The sequence below is a fragment of the Agelaius tricolor genome, unplaced genomic scaffold (genome assembly GCF_023055355.1).
Source record: "Agelaius tricolor isolate 1412-34295 unplaced genomic scaffold, bAgeTri1.0.p SCAF_10, whole genome shotgun sequence".
NCBI lineage: Eukaryota > Metazoa > Chordata > Aves > Passeriformes > Icteridae > Agelaius > Agelaius tricolor.
In genome coordinates this window covers 28946917-28966296 of record NW_027269270.1, presented here as the reverse complement: position 1 = coordinate 28966296, position 19380 = coordinate 28946917, and the positions used below count along the sequence as shown (strand labels likewise).

The 19380-nt window shown below is 44.3% G+C and overlaps 2 protein-coding genes across 2 annotated transcripts in view; one reads left to right on the top strand and one right to left on the bottom strand.

Moving 5' to 3' along the window:
• The first annotated feature begins 564 nt into the window (after positions 1-564).
• On the top strand, positions 565-17237 carry LYPD1 (LY6/PLAUR domain containing 1). The gene is made up of 3 exons (XM_071435394.1): positions 565-984; positions 2051-2188; positions 15356-17237. The coding sequence occupies exons 1-3, from the start codon at positions 933-935 to the stop codon at positions 15589-15591; spliced, it is 426 nt and encodes a 141-aa protein (XP_071291495.1). The 5' UTR covers positions 565-932; the 3' UTR covers positions 15592-17237.
• Positions 15960-19380, bottom strand: part of GPR39 (G protein-coupled receptor 39) — a 74459-nt gene continuing 71038 nt past the window's right edge. The window contains exon 2 of the mRNA XM_071435393.1: positions 15960-16483. Within this exon, the coding sequence (XP_071291494.1) occupies positions 15960-16483 (524 nt within the window). The remainder of the gene's footprint in view (positions 16484-19380) is intronic.

Genomic DNA, 19380 nt, shown 5'->3' with positions numbered 1-19380 from the left:
TGTGTGGGGGCAGCACCCCGGGCTGCCCCAGCCCTTCCCTCCCCACGGGCCCTGCCCAGCCCCCGACGGCTCTCGCCGCCCCATCCTGCCCTGTCCCATCCCATCCCATCCCGCCCCATCCTAACCCTAACCCGCCCCATCCCATCCCATCCCATCCCATCCCATCCCATCCCATCCCCAGCTCCTGCCGCCGCATCCCGCCTCCCCCGCCTCCGGGCCATCCCGCCGTGTGTCCGCGCAGGCTGCAGGCTCTGGCCGCCCTTTCCCCCCCGTTTTGTTACTCTGGAATTCCCTTTTAGGGGGCTGGCAGGAGGGAATGGCGGGGCCGCGGGGTGTCCATTGGAGCGGGGCCCGGCCCGTCGCTCCCCGCGGACGCGCTCCGGCTGCCACCTGTGGGCTCGGCCGGGCGGGGACACGCAGGGACCGGGGTGACACGGCGCGGGCTCTGTGCCGAGTCGAGGAGCAGGGCGGGGATGCGATGTGCTGTGATGCCATGCGATGAGCAGCCCCGGCGGGCAGAGGGTCGCGGCAGCGCCGTGCGAGCCGGAGCCGGAGCCGGAGCGGGCGGTGCGGGGCTCCCTCCCCTCCCTCCCTGCCTCGCTGAACTTCGCCCGTGCCCGAGGCGCTCCCGGCGAGGTGCGGGGATCCCCGCCCCGCTCCGCCGGCATCACATGGTGCTGGGGGAGGGAGGGGGAGCCGCCCCCCAGCCCTCGCTTCTCCTACAGTTTCTTCCAGTCTCAGCGCTCAACTCTGGCGAGGCTGGAGCGCGGCGCGGGGCTGGGCAGGGCGGGCTCCGCCGCCGGCTCCCGGGGCGCCGCTCCGCAGCGGAGGCGGCGGGCAAGCGGCACAGGAGCGCGGCGCCTCCGCTGCATCCCGGCTTCTGATGCCCCTTCGCGACTGCACGCCAGCCCGGCGGCCGCGGCTCCGGGAGGATGCGGCTCTTCCTCCTCGCTGCAACTTTCTGGGGATTGTGCCTGGCGCCAGGTAAGGGCTCCGCGCTGGCGCTGGCAGCCTCCGTCCCATCGTAGCCCCTCGACGGAGCTGATTTAGCCGGGCGCTAAAACCAACGGAGCGGCGGAGCCCCCGTCCTGCCCGCGGCTCGCAGAGCGCCCGCCGGTGTCCCCAGCGCGGGGAAAGGCGCAGCCCCGGTGCCTCTCGGTGGATGCCGCCCGCGGATGCAGGGCTAGGGGTCGGTGCCGGGGGTCGGTGCCAGCGGTGCCAGCGGTGCCGGGGGTCGGTGCCAGCGGTGCCGGGGGTCAGTGCCGGGGGTCGGTGCCAGCGGGCGCTGCCGCCGCCGCAGCGCTCCCAGCGGAGATCGAGGGGTCGGGCCGGGGGTCCCCGCCGCGGGACGAGGGGTGCGGGATGTGCCGGCGGAAGCTGCTGGCGAACCGCGGGAGCCTCGTTTGCATGATAAAGGCGGCTGGCGAGGGATGCTCCGCCGCTTTAATTGTGCATGGCAAAATAGTAATTAAATAATTTGTAATTAATTAGTAGCTAAGTAAACCCGTCGGCACAGATAAGACCGGAGAGTATCTGTGAGCCGCGTTGCGCTCTGCGGGGCGCGGGCGGCTTTCAGCGCGCTGTGCCGCGGGGCGGGCGATGGGCAGCGGCTGCGGGGCTGCGCCGGTGCCGGTGTCGATGCCGGTGTCGGTACCGGTGCCCGTCGCCTCCTGGCGGCGGCGTCTCCAGCGCCGGAGCGGCCGCCCCGCGGAAAGGAGCATCAGCAGAGCCGGCAGCGTTTCCTTTACTTCATATTTGTCAAAGGGATACTTGGGCTGAGCTGTTGAGGAGCCAGGAACAGCCAAATGCGGGAAGGGGAAGGATAAGGAAGGTTTCTGGCACGTGTTGGTTGTTTGGTTTTCTTCGGTGTTTGGTTTTTGTTTGTTTTGGTTTGGTTTTTTTTAATACTATTTAAGGGCAGGTTAGATGGGGCACGCGGTTTAGCAGGTGGTGTCCCTGCCCATGGCAGGGGCTTGGAATGAGATGATCTATAAGGTCCTTTCCAAAAGAAAGCGTTCTGTGGTTTTGAACAAATCTCTATCTGTTCCAGGTTCGGGTTTGCAAATACAGTGTTACCAGTGTGAGGAGTTCCAGCTAAACAATGACTGCTCCTCTCCAGAGTTCATTGTGAACTGTACAGTGAACGTTCAAGATATGTGTCAGAAAGAAGTAATGGAAAAAAGTTTTGGTAAGAATTTAATCATTATTCTTCAGTTTATCTGCTTTAGGCAGCATTTGTTGCTTTTGGCTCCACCCATTCATGGTGTTCAGCTTCATATGAATCTCGTGCTCCTACCTGAAGGGACTGGATTCAATGCCTTATACTTCTGAGTGGCTTTGCAACTCAATGAAGTTAAACATTTTCCTTTAAAACTGAAGGATGCAAGCCAAATGTTGATAAAGCTGGTTAAGACACAGCCCTTATGGGTCTCTGATATAGTTTCCCAGCACTGGGAAATTAATAACAACAAGTTAATTTAATCTCATTACAGTTAATTACATGGGCTTTTTCCCCAAGAGATAGAAGAGCATTAAATTAGTAATTCCCTCCTTTCTTTTATTTACTCAAGCAATTTATATACACTGAAGATTCGTCTTAAGAGATGGAAAGTGTGGTGATCTTTGCTTTCATCCATTAAGGAAACCATCAAGCAAAAGGGAGAAGGGGTTTTTTAAAAAAGGGGGGGAGGGGTTTTTGGGGGGGAAGAGAAGGGCACAAATGGATTTGTCATCCCAATTTTTAATTTTTCCCTTACAGCAATTAATATTTAAGTTAACACATTAGGACAGCAATGTGTGCAAGAGGGAATCAGCTGTGATTCTGCACCTTGCCTCTATTGCCTCTTGAGCTGTTTTATAAAAGGCTGGGTTTTGTTCAGCACCGTGGAAGGCATTTGAGATTTAGAGGGAACTGTCAGGTCTTACACTGCTGTGCTGCTCTGTAGCTTTTCTATGTGAGCAGGAGACAGGAACTCTGCTGGGGACTCTGGGAGAGATGGCAGGGAGGGAGCTGCAGCTGAGAGGGGGTCGGGAATTGGAATGGACAAGGAGCAGCCCCAGCCTGGACCTGCCCCCTGTGCCAAGCCTGGGGAGCAAAAGGGAATTTGGGGCTTCAGAACCCTGACTGAAGGGAATGCTGCTCTCTGGGATTGCCCATCTCACAGCTTTGGGGTTTTGCTGTTCCTGTAGCCCAAGGCACAGCCTGTCCTCTCCCAGCAAGGCCTCCAGGAGCAGCAGGAATCCTCTGGGTGCCAGCGTGTGCAGCCTCCATCCTGAGCAGCAGCAACGCCCCTTGGGCTGAGCAAACTCCTCTTCCTCCTCAGTCAGCCTGTGCTGCTGATCTCAGGCCACTCGTTTGTGTAATCAGCCCTGCATAAACAATAATTGTTGTTACATGTCAAAAATAGCTGAACTGCTGACACACTTTCATCCTGGGTAACACCATCCACAGTGGCTACTGCTGTGAAATACTTAGAACCTGTCCAGTGTAGGGGAAAAAAACTGGTTTTAAGCTGTTTAAAGGAAGATTAGTCTCTCCTAAGTTATTTTTTTACTGGAGTATTTTATCTCAAGTTTACTTGAAAAGGGGGGTGAGGGTGTGTGATAGTTACAGCTTGCAAGGTGCCTTTAAAATCTTGAGTATCTCTAAATGACTGCTTGAAGGCTTTGCTATCTCCACACCACAGCTTCTGTAGCACTTTCATATGGTTAGACAGGATGTTGTGGTGATTTGGAGGGCTCTAGATGTGGTAGCAGACACAGACAAAAAAGTCAGATTTGAACTCTTTTCATGGATGCATAAGTTGCCATTATTCCTGTGAAGAAATTGCAGTACAGTAAATAAGCAGCCTTAAATTGCTTGGTGGGGTTTTTTTCTGTGCAATTTTATGTTTTTTTCTGAGTAGATCCCTGTTTGTTTTTTTTTTTTTTTTCTTTAGGAGGTTATTAACATGCTCTGCATAGCAGGTGCCACTGTTTTATTGTATTTACTTCTATAAATGCATTTCTTATTAATTTTAAGTTCAGAGATTGTAAATTTCAGCCAGTTAATAAATTAAAATTCTAACCTATTTCAAATTGAATGAAATTTACATTGCAAGCTTAGTTTCTGTTACCCTCAGTCAATTTTAGAGAGGGTTGGTTGTAAAACAGAGATGATTCAGTTCATCATCCTTTATTGGTTTTATTCCTAATTGATATTTAAATGTGTGCAATATAAATGCCTTACTCTCTCAAGTTTTATTTAATAATTCATTTTACTTCTACCAGTATATTTCATAACCTGATTCTTTTGGTTGTTGCTTATTACTAAAAGCTCAAATGTTTCAAGTATTGATTTTAATTTATAATAGACTCGAGTTTGAGCTTTTAACCCAGAAAGTGAAAGATGGAAATTTTGCATTCATTTGACAGCACAATCTCCTAATTAGAGTTCTTTCCTCCTCAATAAAAGCAGTCAAAGGAGTGCAATTTTTGTAGGTTAACCCACTTTTGTCAATAAAAGTAGCTGTGTCAGTGAGCAAAGTGCAGCAAGTTATCTCAAACTTTATTGAAAAGTCAAGCCCAGTGTTCTGAGACAAAGCTCGTGGTGGGAGTGTTGAGCATCCTCTGGGGGAGCCACCCCTGCCCTGCAGGAGGCACCAGTTTGGGCGTTTTGCTGTCAGGGGCTGCTGGCTCAGGCTCTGTGCTGGGCACAATTCTGTGCTTCCTGCAGGGCAGCCCCAGCCTGTGGCCAGGGGCTCTTCCAGCAATGGTTGTTGTGCTCAGGATAAAGGCAGATCAAGTTCTCACTCAACACTGAGATGCTGCCACGGCAGCTCTGTGGCTCAGCTGCATTTCTGTGTTAAACCCCCTGTCCTGGAGGGTGGCAAACGAGAGCCCTGGGCTGCTCTTCCCATTTCCCTTGCACAAAGTTCTTTATGCCTGTTCACACTCCGCTCCTCCTCAGCCTCCCAAAATTCAGTGCTTCAGATGTCACTGGGCTCTCTCAGAACATTGCCTCAGCTCCTGCAGAAGCAGCTTCAGGTGAGAAACAGCAGCAGCTCAGGCTTGTTCCTAACCCAGAGCTTAAAAAGTGGCTGTGCCTGTGGCAGCCTCTGATGGGAGCAGCTAAGAAAGCAGGTGTCAGTAACTTCTATTTTGAATTGGATCATCAGGCATCTGATCTCAGCTGTTTGTTGTATCAGGTAGACATCTGCTCCTCTGGACAGCTGAGAATTGAGCAGCAAATAGCAAAATATTTTTCTCTCTTAAGGCTGAGTTGTATTTAAAAATTTTGCCAGAAAAAGTTTAATGATTGTTAGAATTCTGTTCTAGTGGGAGATACAGGACAAGACAGTATTTTCCCTGTGATAAAGAATCTTACTAATTAATTTGTTAATTAAAAAAGAAAAGAAAAAGCCTTCTTTTAGAGGGAGGAGTGATGAGAATGGAAAGTGGCATTTAAGACTGTACCACAACATTTTTTATCCCACAGAAATTAATGTAAGGGATAAGTTTCTAATGCATTCTTCAACTGGATAAGCAGGTGTTTGAAAACTGTGTAAACTGAATGTTTGACAAAGGATCAAAGTTTTTACCACAATTCTACTTGCAGATACCTTGTGGAAATACCCATGGTAGATTCCCTTCACTTGCCTCTCTCTTTCCACTCTATGGACTTTTAAATTAGACATGTCAGTGCTCCTTCATTTTTAGAATATATGTAGCAACAAAGAAATCCCACAGTATATTGGGATCAAGTGAAACATCTTGGTGATAGATAGATGAGTATACAGTGTGTATATGCTTTTATATATATTATATATCACAGAAAACATACTGGTAATGATAGTCTTGCCTTTTACTGAGGGGAAGAGTTATCTGAGCATAAAGGCTGATCTAAAACCTACTTAGGGCAAAATGAAACTTGCCATGTGAATACATCAGTGAGGGATAAAGCAGGAGGGATGAGACAGCCAGCCTGTAGCCACTCTCAATTTCTTGGAGCTCTCTGCAAGCAAACCTGCCCACAAGCATGTTTTGAACAATACACCTTCTGTTCTAATCTAATTGTGAATATACTTTTACTAACTTTTGCAAGGAGAAAAAAATTACTCACTGTAGCAATGCCAATGCCTGAAAATATCAAGGATTTTTCCTTTTGCAAGCAAATTGGGAAGCAATCAGATTATTGTATTAATCTGCAATAAGAAATTTTGCTTGTTTGGTTTACTATGGTCCTTTTAATGTATTTAATTGGTATATAAGTCTGCAGTGTAGTTAAAGAAATTGCTGTGATTGTGTGCTTAAAAGCAGTGCATGGAAACACCATGAGCAAGATCAGCATCTCAGTGTTCAATTAGAACTTTATCTAGTTCTTTGCACTCTTTCCAGTACTGGTTTTCCCATCATTTGTTTTATCAGTGGCTGTGTTGTATGATGAGTTGGGCTGTGGTGAATTCTTTACCTGTGGTTATTACTTGGTTTTGCCATGACTGAGTTGTTCATGTGTGCAAGGATTACAGAACCACAAACTTTTGTCTGTGTTCATGTATAGAATCCATTAGTACTAATATTAATTGCAAATCAAGGAGAAATTATCAAGGATTTATATCAAGGGGAAATTATGCTCTTTGCTGTTTTAATCACTTTTATTGACAAAGTAATTAAAACAGCAAACAAAGTTTAATGTTGCCAGAATTACTGTAGGCATTAAAGCTTTATAGGAAGTTGTTGCCTCCCCAGCATCCATTTAGAAACAACCACTAAATTGGTGGTGAATTTTTATTTTTTTTTCCTCTACACTTTTTTGGCCAAAGGATATCAACATAACTCAAGAGAATTTGTGGTGTTTGGGGGGGCTTTTTTTGTTTTTTACTCAAAGCAAAGCACGATATAATAAATCTTTATTGACAATTTTAAAAGATAAATAAAAATTTTGCATGGGACAGTTGGTACCTGTAACATCACATATTGTGCTACCAGGTGCCAGCAAAATGAAGACATAATGCCAATATTGGAAACACAGTTCACTTTTGATATTGAATAAAAGACTTGCAATGGACATTGTTAATTTGCACTGTATGCTGAACACTTGGATCTGTGGATACATTTCCATTCAGAAACACTTTTTCTCAAATGTCAAAGCCATTTCCTCACTTGTAATTTTTTCCAATCTTTGGGTTTCTCAGAAAACTTCCAGCCACTTATGGAATGCACTGACTTGAGTGTGTCAGCTAAGGAGAAATGATGAGACTGTTCAGCAGCTGCTGCTCTGACTGCCTTTCAATAAAGAAAAGCAGCAGTGGAGTTAACAGTTCAAGCAGTTTATGACTTGAAAGTCATGACAAAGATCCAAGTGCAGAGTGATGAAGGCTGCATTATTTTAAGGAAGATGGGGTATCTGGTCCAGCGAGTTCCATCTTTCACAGGATGTGGACAATAGCTTTTTATGTTATTCTATTTCTCAGGCTCCTATGAAAGATATACAAATGAATTTTGTGATGATACAGTGCCCACAGCCTGGTGTCTCTGAAACCTCCCCTGAGAGTTTCCTATTGCATTTCACACACAAATGAGTTTGTGTTTCCAAACCCTTTTGAAGCCTGACCCTGTCACTCCTCTTAGCTCCCAGTGACCTTATCAAATCATTGGCAAGAAGCTTTAATTAATCCAAACAGTTTTCATTTCCATTTTTCCTTTGTAGTCTGGATGGGTTTTTTTGGGAAACTTGACAAAACTGGACTTTGCCAATTTACCAGTAAGGCTTTGAAACTGGAAAAAGCCATATAAAACCCAGGAAAATCCTACTGTTAAGTTGAACAGGCTGTAAAACTCTGACCATGAAAATAGCTAAAGATTTAAGAGCAGAATGAATTTCCAAAGTTCTGGCATGCAAGTGCCAACATCTGAGCCATGCCACTGAAATTGGTAAGGACATCAATTAGGGATGCAGCAAGACTATTCATGTGTAAAATTGTTTCTGTGACTTTTTGCAAGGATGTAGCATTTTAACATTTGTAAAGGTGAAAGGCTTCCCTTCAGCTCAGAATGCAAGGGTTGTCAAGAAAAATCCTCATACAGAATTCTGAAAATTGAGTCCAAGTTCACCTCTCTCTCTACAAGATGAAGTATTATTTAGATCTTGATTCCTTTGTGTCAGGTAGGAGGAGAGGATGGGAGGCTTTGTTGGGAAGATTGTGTGTTGTAGTGCTTGACTGCATCCACAGTGGTGAGCAGGGAAATGAATGAGAACAGTAGGAAACCAAAGAATTATTAGACATGCAGGTGAAAGCTGAGCTTTGATCTCTCATTTGTAGCCTCCTGTGGCTTTAAAAAATATTTGATAACACCACCATTAGCAGTTGTACTTCACTTTCCCAGCCTATGCATTTTTAAGCATTTCAATGCCATGCTTCAGCTTTGCAAGCAGTGACAAAGAATTTTTTGTTATTTTTTTGTTGTTGTTGTTAACAACACCATTTCGAGTCACATTTCAAGCACCAGAATTAGAAGGCACAACTTACAAAAAGATATCAGGGTAATCTAAACCCTTGTCCTCTGTCAGCTGACAATTGTCCAGTTTTCTCCTGAGCTGACTTAATTTCTGCAAGGTGTCATGTCAGGGTCAGAAGGAGAGGGATGAGGTCAGACTTTCATTGTGAAAAGCTTCCTGTTAGTTTCTGGAAAAAATGTGCAACTTTTTAAAAGTGCCAAATGTATGGAGGGTTTGTGATGATATTAGGTTTTCATACAAAATCACAATGACAATATGCTAAGTGAACAAGGTGATTTGTTTTCATTTTGCAGGGGGGGCAGAGTGGGCTGGGTTTGTTTTATTTTTCATAGAATTGTATACTCCCTAAGAACCTAAAGGCATGAATGTGCTTTTATCTTGTCTATAGAATGCATTAAAGGGAGGACCAGGATGAAATAGCTGCAGTCCTAAAACACAAGATTAAAAATCAGGAAGTGTGTGCATAGCTTTGCAATAGATTTCAAGGCACATACTTTTTGTGCCTTGGGGGGTTTTTTTGGTCTGGAAAACATCGACCATGGTATCTCACAGTATTTAAGTAGCTGTTTACAAGGTAATTAGAAAATCTTGTGATACAATTCTAGCAAGGTGCAAATTATTTAAACCACTTGTCAACTTTCTCTCTGGAGTACACAAGGATAAGAATTTTTGTGAAGTGAAACTTAGAGGAAGTGGATATTGTCATATTTTACACTTGCTCAAATTGTTTGGGGTTTTTGGGAGGGTTTTTTGTAACAATAAATTTCTAGCCATAGCTGAAAGTCTGTGTGTTGAGCTTAATTCATACTTTAAACCAATAAAAACATGATCTGAGTAAAACTGCAATTGTTGAGGAAGAACAACCTCAAAAGAATGATTGATTGCTCTTCAATATTCAGTCACCTTCTACGATATTTAGGACCTTATTAGATAAAATATTTATAATCACTCTCTCTAGAAAACAGCAAATCACAATAGGACCCCTGGAGTCTGTCACTGTTTCATGTATATGAACAGGTACAAGCTGAGGAACTGATAATTATCATAGCAAAACCACTGAAGCCATAAAGAGATGGGCATAAAACCTAATACAGAACTTAAAACAAATAATTTGCAAACCTATTTGTGTATAGTCTGAATGCAATTTTTGTAGCATTACTGATACAGTAAAATGCAGAAATAATCACATTTATATTTTATGTTCCATAGAAGGTGATGTTCACCTGTTTACGTGTTATTCTTGCACTAGTATAAATTTTCATTTTATTTCCTGGCAGACATCAGAAAAGAGCTCTTGTAAGTCCTGCTGGGTGCTGAATTTTGCTTGAGTGCAGGGCAAGCTAGTGAAAGTTTAGGAAAAAAAATACAGAATGAAATTTATGAATGAAATCACAAAGCCAGCATGGCTAGGCAGAGCACACATCAAGTCTATGCACAATGAGAGGGAAAACTTGCAGATTCACCAAGAGCAGAAAATTGAAAATTCTGGTGAAATAAGAAAGTTGGAACTATGCAGAATATTCAAAGAAAGGAGTATTGGTACATAAGCACAGTCATCAACTTTTCCCTATGAGCAACAACATTGAGAGAACACCCAAACAGATCCTGAGCAGTTCATGCTAATGCAAGAGCTGGGACAAGCCTGGGGCTCCTCCTGAGATCTGTGTGCTACACTGTGAATTATCCACTGCTGGCCAATTTCCCAGCTTTTGCTTAGAAGAGATGGGCAAGATTTAAACACCCCATCTAAAAGAGTTCAGTGGAGGTTCTGTCAAAATTGTAAATGTACACCTCAAACTTGCCTTGATTACCTGCTGGCTTTCTCAGCTACTTTAAGATACAAAACTTTTCTGCTGCTCTTTTTTCACTTCCAGCACCTGGTGCAGCCTTGAAAAGGCTCAAGGATGCTTCAGTGCTGGGCCCTAGTTGGACACAGACTTCTTTCTAAGCTCCAGAAGATTCATGAGGCAGCTTTGCTCAGAGCACGTGCAGGGGATTTTGCTAAAACGCTCTTTGTGGAACGAGCTGCACAAGACTGACTTTCACACCTGTGCCTGTGAAATTGGTTATATGCATATAAAATATACAAATAAAATGGTGTAGAAAAACAAGTGGAGTGTCAGTAACAGCCCACAAGATCAGAGAACATCTGGCTTGGGAAGCTCAGTGTTGGGCAAAGTGACACTGCCCACTTGACTGAGGCAAGCTTAGAGAGGAGGGGTTTGTGGCCATCGGGTCCTGGGGTGAAGGGCAGGGCTGTGATTTCCTGCTGAGCTGTGCCTTTGCAGAAAGCAGTTTCAGAGTAGCTGGGTCATCACAGGAGTGGGAAGGTGACTTTTTTGGAAATTAGCTCACTGATCTCAGAGGTGATACCCTGGCTGCCTGGTTTGGCTCTGTGCATTTTGCTGAAGGACGCTCCTGAGAGTACAGGTGCAAACTGAAGTTGCACAATGCTTGGATTGTGCTTGGCTCTGAAAAGTTGGAGAGTCATGCTTACACAGCATCTTTTTTGTCTGCACCTCCTACAACAGAAGAATCAGAGGTGTCTAATAAGGTTCTTTTCAATCAGTAAGACAAAAACCTTGGATCTTCTGGTGCCTTCTGCATAAAGCCAGTGTAAGAAGTAGGTGTGATGTCACCTTTTTTGGTTATCCTAGTAACAAGTTAAGCTGTTATTCAAGGGAAATGCACTGGGCTGTGCAGACAGGGTAGATGAAAGAACACTCCCTTTTGGATTGGAATAAATTATTGCTCAAATTGTTTGTTAAAATCAAGACAGAATGCACTTGTGTGTGGACAAGTGTCCAGGGTGCAGATGCACAGGACTAGACTGGATCCAGCTGAGAAAATAAATATTGCAAGCAGGAACTGTAGAAAAGCCTAAAGATTTACACCCATCCCTTCATTGCAAGGAATAAGGCAGAAATATTAGTTTGGGCTTTGACACTGTCTAAATATGTGATGATTTGTGGAGCAGAGAGAGGTGTAACCGTGGGCAAGTTGCTTAGTCTAGAAATAAATCTTCAATGCCAGATTTGAGACAAAATTTACTTTAAAAAAACCCTGAAAACAAACATGGCTGTTGCAGGTATATGTGACAGGAGGGGGTGTGGGATATAAGCACATTATCACACAGCTGTTCTAGCTCTGTGCACTCCCCTCTTTTCTTGAAATTTCTTGATCTGCATCCCACAAGCCTTGAAGCCAAAATAATGAAAAATCTGTTGGTCAGTAATAGCTCCTTCACAGTAAAACATCCTTATAATACCTAAACTGCTGTTGGGGGTCTGCTGAATCCCTGAAAAAGTACAAGTTACAAACTTCATCCATCAAATAACTGGGCAATAAATACACTAATTGAGTAGCTGTAAATATGCTAATTGATCACTGGTGTCAATTGTTGGGAGTGGGTAGCTGGGAATGACCCCATCCCAGTAAAAGCAGAATGTAAAAAGTGAAATCTCCTTGCTTAGCCAGTGAATCAGAACAATCTGAGGGAGAAGAAAAGCTTCCAGAAAGGTTTGCAATTATTTTTCTGGGTGATGTGTTAATGAATGCATGGGGCTGATTGCTCAGGCAAGAATACCCAGTAATTAGCAGTTATGTCTGTGCTATGAGTCTTGTGAGGCAGATAACCACTTTGAAGATCTGTCTGCAGTTCAGCCTGCTGGTGGCAAATGATTCAGGGAGATCTTGGGGATCATTTGGAACTGGCTCAGCAATGCTGCAAGGGAGGAATTTGAGGAGAGATCTCAGGGTGTAACTCAGAGAGGAGGCTGCTGTCCTGGCTGAACTCGGGGTGAAGTTTCTGGGACCCATGAACCTGTTTGCTGGAGTGAGAAGATGGTGTCCCTGCCATCAGATCATAAAAGTCAGTTGTACTCATGTATTTCCTACCAGAATTATGATAGGAACAAGGTTTAGGAGTAAGTGAAGTCACAGCACAAGTGTTTTAAAAATGTCACACCTGCAGTGCTAACATTCCCTCTTTTTCCACCAATTTCTGTGCCTGTTTGCATTGTGTCTTCCTGTCAAGATACTGCAGAACCAGAGAGAGAGAGAGCACAGCCTTTCCATGCTGAGCAAGCTTCCTTCATACCTGATGCTTTGTAAAAAGCACTCAGTGTGATAGCAGCTGGTTTGTGAGATCAAGAGACTCTATCAGTACTCACAGGAAAAAAATCTTGGATGTGAAGGGCATGTTGTTAGCAAAGGAGCTGTTGAAAACCTCATGGAAGTGCTGAGTTTTTAAAGTAAAAAAATCTTTCTAAAATTTAGATTACTAGAACAGGGAATGGGAATAAACAATCATTTGGGTGTGAAATTTCCTATTGTAAGGCATTTACTGAAAAGCCACTGGAGAAGCGTTACAAGGGGATTTTGCTGCTAGTCAGATTATTCTCCCTATTTAGGTGTGAACATGGTCCATCTGTTCATGAGACTTTGAGTAGTAAAATTTCAGTCTGTGCAGGAATATTGTGTTTTGACTTTAAAAGAAGCTCAGGATTGTTCTATGGGATTGATCCTGGAGAACAGATCTGTTGTAAACACATGGAGTTAAGCTGCAGGACTTTGATTTTTTTGTAGGAGGGTTTCCTAGAGTTTTCTGGTGAAAACCATGCCTCAGAGGGCATCATCTAATTGTTCACAGCAATGAACAATTCCAGCCTCCTAATCTATGGGAGGAGTGCAAAGTGTGATATTTCCAGACTATAAATTATCCAAACTAATAAATCACTAGTTCAAGTTGTGAACAGAGCTTTGCAGGAAACTGTGAAAAGGAAACAGCAGGAAGAGAGTGATCTATAAAATGATGGGAATAAGAAACCTGCCAGGGTCAAAAGCTTTTTAGAGGCTTGGTCTTTGAGGGGAAAGTCAAATTCACTGCTGTTCATATGGAAGACTGAGGAATGGCCAAGTTTGGTGGGTGTTGGTTGCTCAGGGACATAATTTGTGATGGGGAGATGTGGGATCAGGGAATGGAGAGCAGTCATTGTGCTTGGTTTAACTGAATACAAGAGTCCTTTCTCAAGAGGGAAGGGGAAGGAGAAACATTAATTGTAGCCATGGGAAGGGTCATATCTGCCTCTGCTCTGGGAAGGCTGCAGGAGGAATATGGCCAAAGCACCAGGTCTTTTTGGGGAACATCAGCTAAGATTTTGGTATTGTAAAGGAGATCAGTGGCAGCACCACTGAGGCTCCTTGACAGCAGTGGTTTGTCAGCAGAGACAGAACTCCCTTCTTCTTGCAAACTGTAGTAATAAAGATTGCATTGCTTGATCTGTGTGCCTTTGCTGTTACAGGGAGAACAGCCCACAGCTCCTCTTCCTTCTTGAGAAAAGGCTCTACCTGCTGTGTTGATTGATTGAAGCTCACTGGAGACAGAGGAAGATTTAACACTCACTTGAGGGCTTCTCTTCATAAGTTCAATGAGATAGATAGCCTAAAAACACATTTCAGAGTTGAGATTTGCAGAGGGAGAGCACAAAACAAGGAAACCCCTGCATTGTTGGGATGGCAGCAGTGTTGTGACAGTATAAAAGAATTGCTTTAATTAAAAGTCTCTGAAGACAGGAAATCCTTCTTTCTGAGCACAGCCCAAAGAAAGGGTGTTCTGCTGCTACTCTCAGCACTCAGAGGTGCAGTGGCTGATGCCAAATTACAGAGGTTTCTCCTGGACCATGGAGGTGCTGTAGTGGTTATTAAGTCTCTGGGGACTGAACAAATATCTGCAGGCACTGTACATCCAGCACCAGGGTTATATTCCCTCCTCACTCCCTCCAAAAAAAGTCTCAGTCACTGTGCATTTAAAGACATTTTGGGATCATGCCACAGGATGTAAAGGTACCATTCTCCAAGGGAATCATGTTCCCTTGCTTTTCAGGAGGAAAAAACTAAAAACATTCTGAAAATCCCATATTCAAATCTATTTCTATTATGTCTATGTTTTTCTAAGACAAAATTTCTACTGTATCACTTGCAGGAAATTTTTGGAGTAATGAGGTGGGGAACTGCCCATAACCATTTTCCACTGTGACAAAAGAAAATACAACAGTGTATTTTACAGCCTTTTTAAACCATGTTAAAATAGTAGCTAAAATATATGCATCAGAATGTACTTTTTTCAGTCAAAAACAATCTGAGAAATTATAAATTAGCTTATTAATTAAAATTACCTTAAATTACATTCAAAAAGGGAAGACTTTCAACTCAAGAAAGATGCTTCTATAGAAAAGGAAATTTTTGTTATTGAGGGTATTAAACTTCAAAGATAAGCAAGAACTGAGATTACCTGGAAAAGTACTTCTAATTCTTCTTCAAAAAAAATTTAAAAGGGGAGGGAGGAGGATGAAAGTTTTGCTGATAATCATCTCCTTTTACTCCTAGTTACCTGTCTGTGTGTGGCAAAGGAATGAGAAAAGGAAAAAAAAAATTCTCAAAAGACAAATGAAGAGCATAGAAAGCTGTAATTACTTAGACACCTTAACTCAGACATGTTCAGCAATAGAAACAAAACTAATTTTCTCACTAATTGCATTTCAGTTATAGCTATTCAAACAGTTTATTCTGAAAGATGAAGAATTCCAGCTATAAAATGCACCATTTGATATACATTATGCAAATTAAGTCTGTCATATTTTTGGTTCCAACCAGGATCGAAGTACAGAGAAATCCCAGGCGGAGCGACCGCGGTGCTCCGGCAGCGCGGGGCTGTTTGTCCTGTCACTGCTGGGGTGTCTGTCCTGAGCACCAGCAGTGCTTTGGGGCACTGAGAGCTGGCTTTGCAGCTGCTTTTGAGCAGGAATCCTGCTGTGAGGTGTTCCCCTCAAACGGAGTAACCCTTGTTGTGTGTCGCAGGGATCATGTACCGCAAGTCCTGCGCCTCCTCGGCCGCGTGCCTGATCGCCTCCGCCGGCTACCAGTCCTTCTGCTCCCCTGGCAAGGTCAACTCCGTCTGCATCAGCTGCTGCAACACTCCCCTCTGCAATGGACCCCGCCCCAAGAAGAGGGGCAATTCTGCTGTGGTGCCCAGGGCACCCATGATGACCACTCTTCTGCTCCCTAAATTGGCTCTGTTGTTTTTGTACTGCTAAACTTCAAGCAAGTTGGTTTGTTTGGTTGGTTTTTTCTCCCTGACGCAATTTGTTCTGCATCCTTCTTTCTTCAAAGACGCTGCAATTATTTTCTGTTTGTTTCCAAATCCCTGTCAAGAGCAAGGGAAGTTCAGTGGTTTTGTGGAGAAGAGGGGCTGATATTTTTGTCAGCTAATGAGTTCATTTAGCAGATTGAATTTCCAGTGTGCGCTTAAAAATCCCAGCAGGACACAGAACTCCTGTTCCTTTTGCATAACTGGAAACAAATCCATCTGTGTTATTCCTTTTGCCATGTTGTCTCTTTCCTGGGTCATTTCAATTTCCATCTTTTTAAGCTCATTGCTAAGCAGCAACTTTGCCTTATGAGGTCACACTTGATGTTCACAGAGGCCGTTCTGTGCGCCCTGACTGGGCTCTGAGCTGCTCTCGAGGGGCGTCACTTCCGGACTGGGATCTGAGGGTGCAGAACCCGTCTCCTGTGGGCTGCAGCTGGGCGTGGGCTCCTTCTGGAAGGTGCTCAGGAAAACTTTGGCGTTGCCCTTGGCGGAAGAGCCGTGCCTGGAGGACGTGAAGAGCAGGGGGCGCAGGGAGCGGCTGCTCCGCGCCCCAGAGCTCTGGTTGGCCCTGAGGAACCTCTCCCTGTTGGCGTGCTGCAGCGTGAGGCGGCAGCACAGCACCTGCAGGAACACGCTGCGGAACTGCTGCGAGGAGATGTTGTACAGCAGCGGGTTCACCACGGAGCTGAGGTAGAAGAAGATGTCGGCGATGGGAAGGAGGGTGATGTAGGCTTTGAAGTAGGGGTAGGTCCAGTCCTGCTTGGGTTTGGCGGCTGCCATGATCCTCCTGACCTGGTTTGGCATCCAGCAAACCGCCAGCGTGGCGATGATCAGTCCTGCGGGCACAGAGAGCAAGAAAGAGGTCTGCATACGTGGGGGAAGACACATGAAATACCATCAGTTCTGCACTTACTTGTTAGGAAATGGCACCAATTTTTCAGTGTTTTGCTTGACAGCTTTTTCTGCCAGTAGCATTTTTTATTTGTTGTTTTTAATAACTGTTACAAGGTCATTGTGGCACATGCTCAGACAAAACACTGCACAGTGCTTGGATGGTGTTTCTTTGTACCTGTTGTCATTTATTGGTTTTCACAGTGTTCTTTCTCTGATCATCTGTGTCTTTGGAAAGAATATGGTTTTAGTTTGGTTTCTGCTCTTACATTTCTTCTGTCTTTCCCTTTACTTTGAAAAACAAACACAATAAATAGAACCTATAGCCATATTAGATCAGGCAATACCCAGAAGAGATCAGATTCTTGTTTGTACTTTACAAAAAAAAGAAAATGTATGCATAATAATATATTTCGTGTTATTTTTGGTAGATTTCCTCTTACAGAAGCTATTTTTAAGTAAAATGTGTATGGGTCTTTTTATGGTAATTAAGATATGTTGGGCTTTCTTAAAAATCAAATTCCAGTGGAATTAAATGATGAATGTAAATGAGAAAAACCCAAGCCTAGTCATGAAAGTGTAAGCAGTTTCAGATTGTAAATTACGCTTTAAAATGTGGTATCTGACCATTTTGTATTTATATGTAAATATAAATACATGTTGCTGCATCACTAATGGCATTAAAAAGGGGTGGCTGAAGTCTTGGATGTCTGAAAATTCTGCCTGCGTGGATGGAGTTCTGCAGGGTGCAGCAGCCCTGCAGGAATGTGTCAGTGATGGAGCTGGCTGTGCCCAGGCAGGACATGGAGCAGGAGCAAGGCACCTCATGGCATCCTCTATTTCTCCTGTGTGCCAGCACTGGAAAGAAATCCTGCCACCCTGTGTGACATGCCAGGTACACAGAGTCACTCCTCCTGCTGCTGCTCCCCCAGCAGTGCTGGCTCACAGGGCAGCCTCCACTTTGCTGTCCCCTCTTTGCCTCTCTCTGCGCAGGAGCTGTGCCTTACACCAGCTTTGGAGGGAGCAGAAGCTGCAGCCTGGCTGCTTCCCTGGGCAGGGAGTGTCCTGGTGGGGCAGTTCTCGTCCTGTGTCACCTGTGAACCTCATCCAATGCCTGACCTCTGCTCCCAAAAGCAGCACAGAAGCTGTTTAATTCTTGCTTCTCTAAGCTGAGTCAGATTTGCCCCACTGGACAGGTCACTGTAGCAGTGCCATTTGGAAATAGCAGGGTTTTGAAGCCAGGAAAAGGATACTTCACTAGCAGGAAGATGTGAATGTAGCAGGGAAGGGAGGCAGGAAATAGAATAAAGATTTTTCATAACTTTGAAACTGCCAGAGCTTCATCAGGCTCTGTCCAAGTTCTCGCCACCACTACCCTCAAAGCAAAGAAAAGGTATGAAATGCCTTTTAAAATAAAGAATTTTTTTTTTTTCCATAAAAATGATAATTACTTTAATGAATCTATTATCTCCCTGAATGAGCTACCAAATAAAAGCTGTCCTTTGGATCCCTTGCTTCTGTAATCACTTACTGTCATAATAACTTTGTTGGGATGGGGAAGTAGCAGATCTTAAACCTACAGCACTGGCTTAAGAGCCCTGGAGGGCTGTTGCTGGCAGGCCAGCAGTAAATCCATCACCAAAACCTTTGCCATTTGCAGTTTTTTGCCTACCAGAACTCTCCTCAGCCACTGTTTCTTTGCTCTCAGTCCCACTGTCCCCTCCCTGCCCCTGATTTTGCCCTGCCACCTTGCCTCACTGTTCAGTACCTGCTGTGCCTCTATGATCTGACTTCTGTATTAATCTTGCAAAGTTTGAGGCCTTCAGTGCTCTTCTCCTGCTGTCAGCTTAACAACTATAGGGTGTCAGTCCTGGCATGGCCCAAAAGAAAAGAAGGCCCCTTGAGCAGTGACTTGTGATGAATCTTATAAAAAGGCAGTGGAAGGGTTTTATTGCTTCACTGGGGCTTTTTCTCTGGCACAACTTAAACACAAAAGTTCACAAGCCCAGATCTGTGGAATTCTCATCAAATTTTACCAGAAGATCTCTCTCAAGTGAGAAGAAAATAAGCTGTATTGTACAATTTTATTTTATTTTTTTGTTCTTGGTTAGAAACAGGATACTTCATCATGCTGATTAATAGTTTCCTAAATTATGAGTGCTGCTGAGAAAAACTGTGAGCAAACAATGCATGCATTCATTTTTAAAGCCTAACTACATTGCTCTGAAATGTCTGATTTTTTTTTTTTTTTGCTTCTATCTGAATTCCTTTGGCATTGACCTTTCTTTTTAATTCAAACCGCCAACTGCTTAAGGTACCTCCTTATATTCTTCAGACCCTTTTGTTCTGGAGAAGTGAGTATCTGGTAGTGTGTACAGCAAGTGAAAAATGAGCTGCCTGTGCCCTTGTGCAGCACAGGCAGGTTTGTCTCTCGGGGGGCGGGAGGGGACGGCTGCAAAACTGTTGTTTCCCAGGGATGACTAATTGTTCATTTTCACACTTTGAGAAGATGCCTGTTGACTCAAAGGAGATGCACCATGCAAATAAACATGCTGACAGACTCACAATATTTTTTCCAGCTTTCACACTTGGCATGGCAGTGTGGAGTAAAGGGAAGCACAGCAGAAGAGCACCTCAGGTGTGGTGGTGTTCACAGGGGTCTGAGGATGAGGGAAGAGACAAGGATCTGACTCCATGGTTCAGAAGGCTTGATTTATTATTTTATGATATATATTATATTAAAACTATACTAAAGGAATAGAAGAAAGGATTTCATCAGAAGGCTGGCTAAGAATAGAAAAGGAAGAATGATAACAAAAGCTCGTGCCTCTCAGAGAGTCCG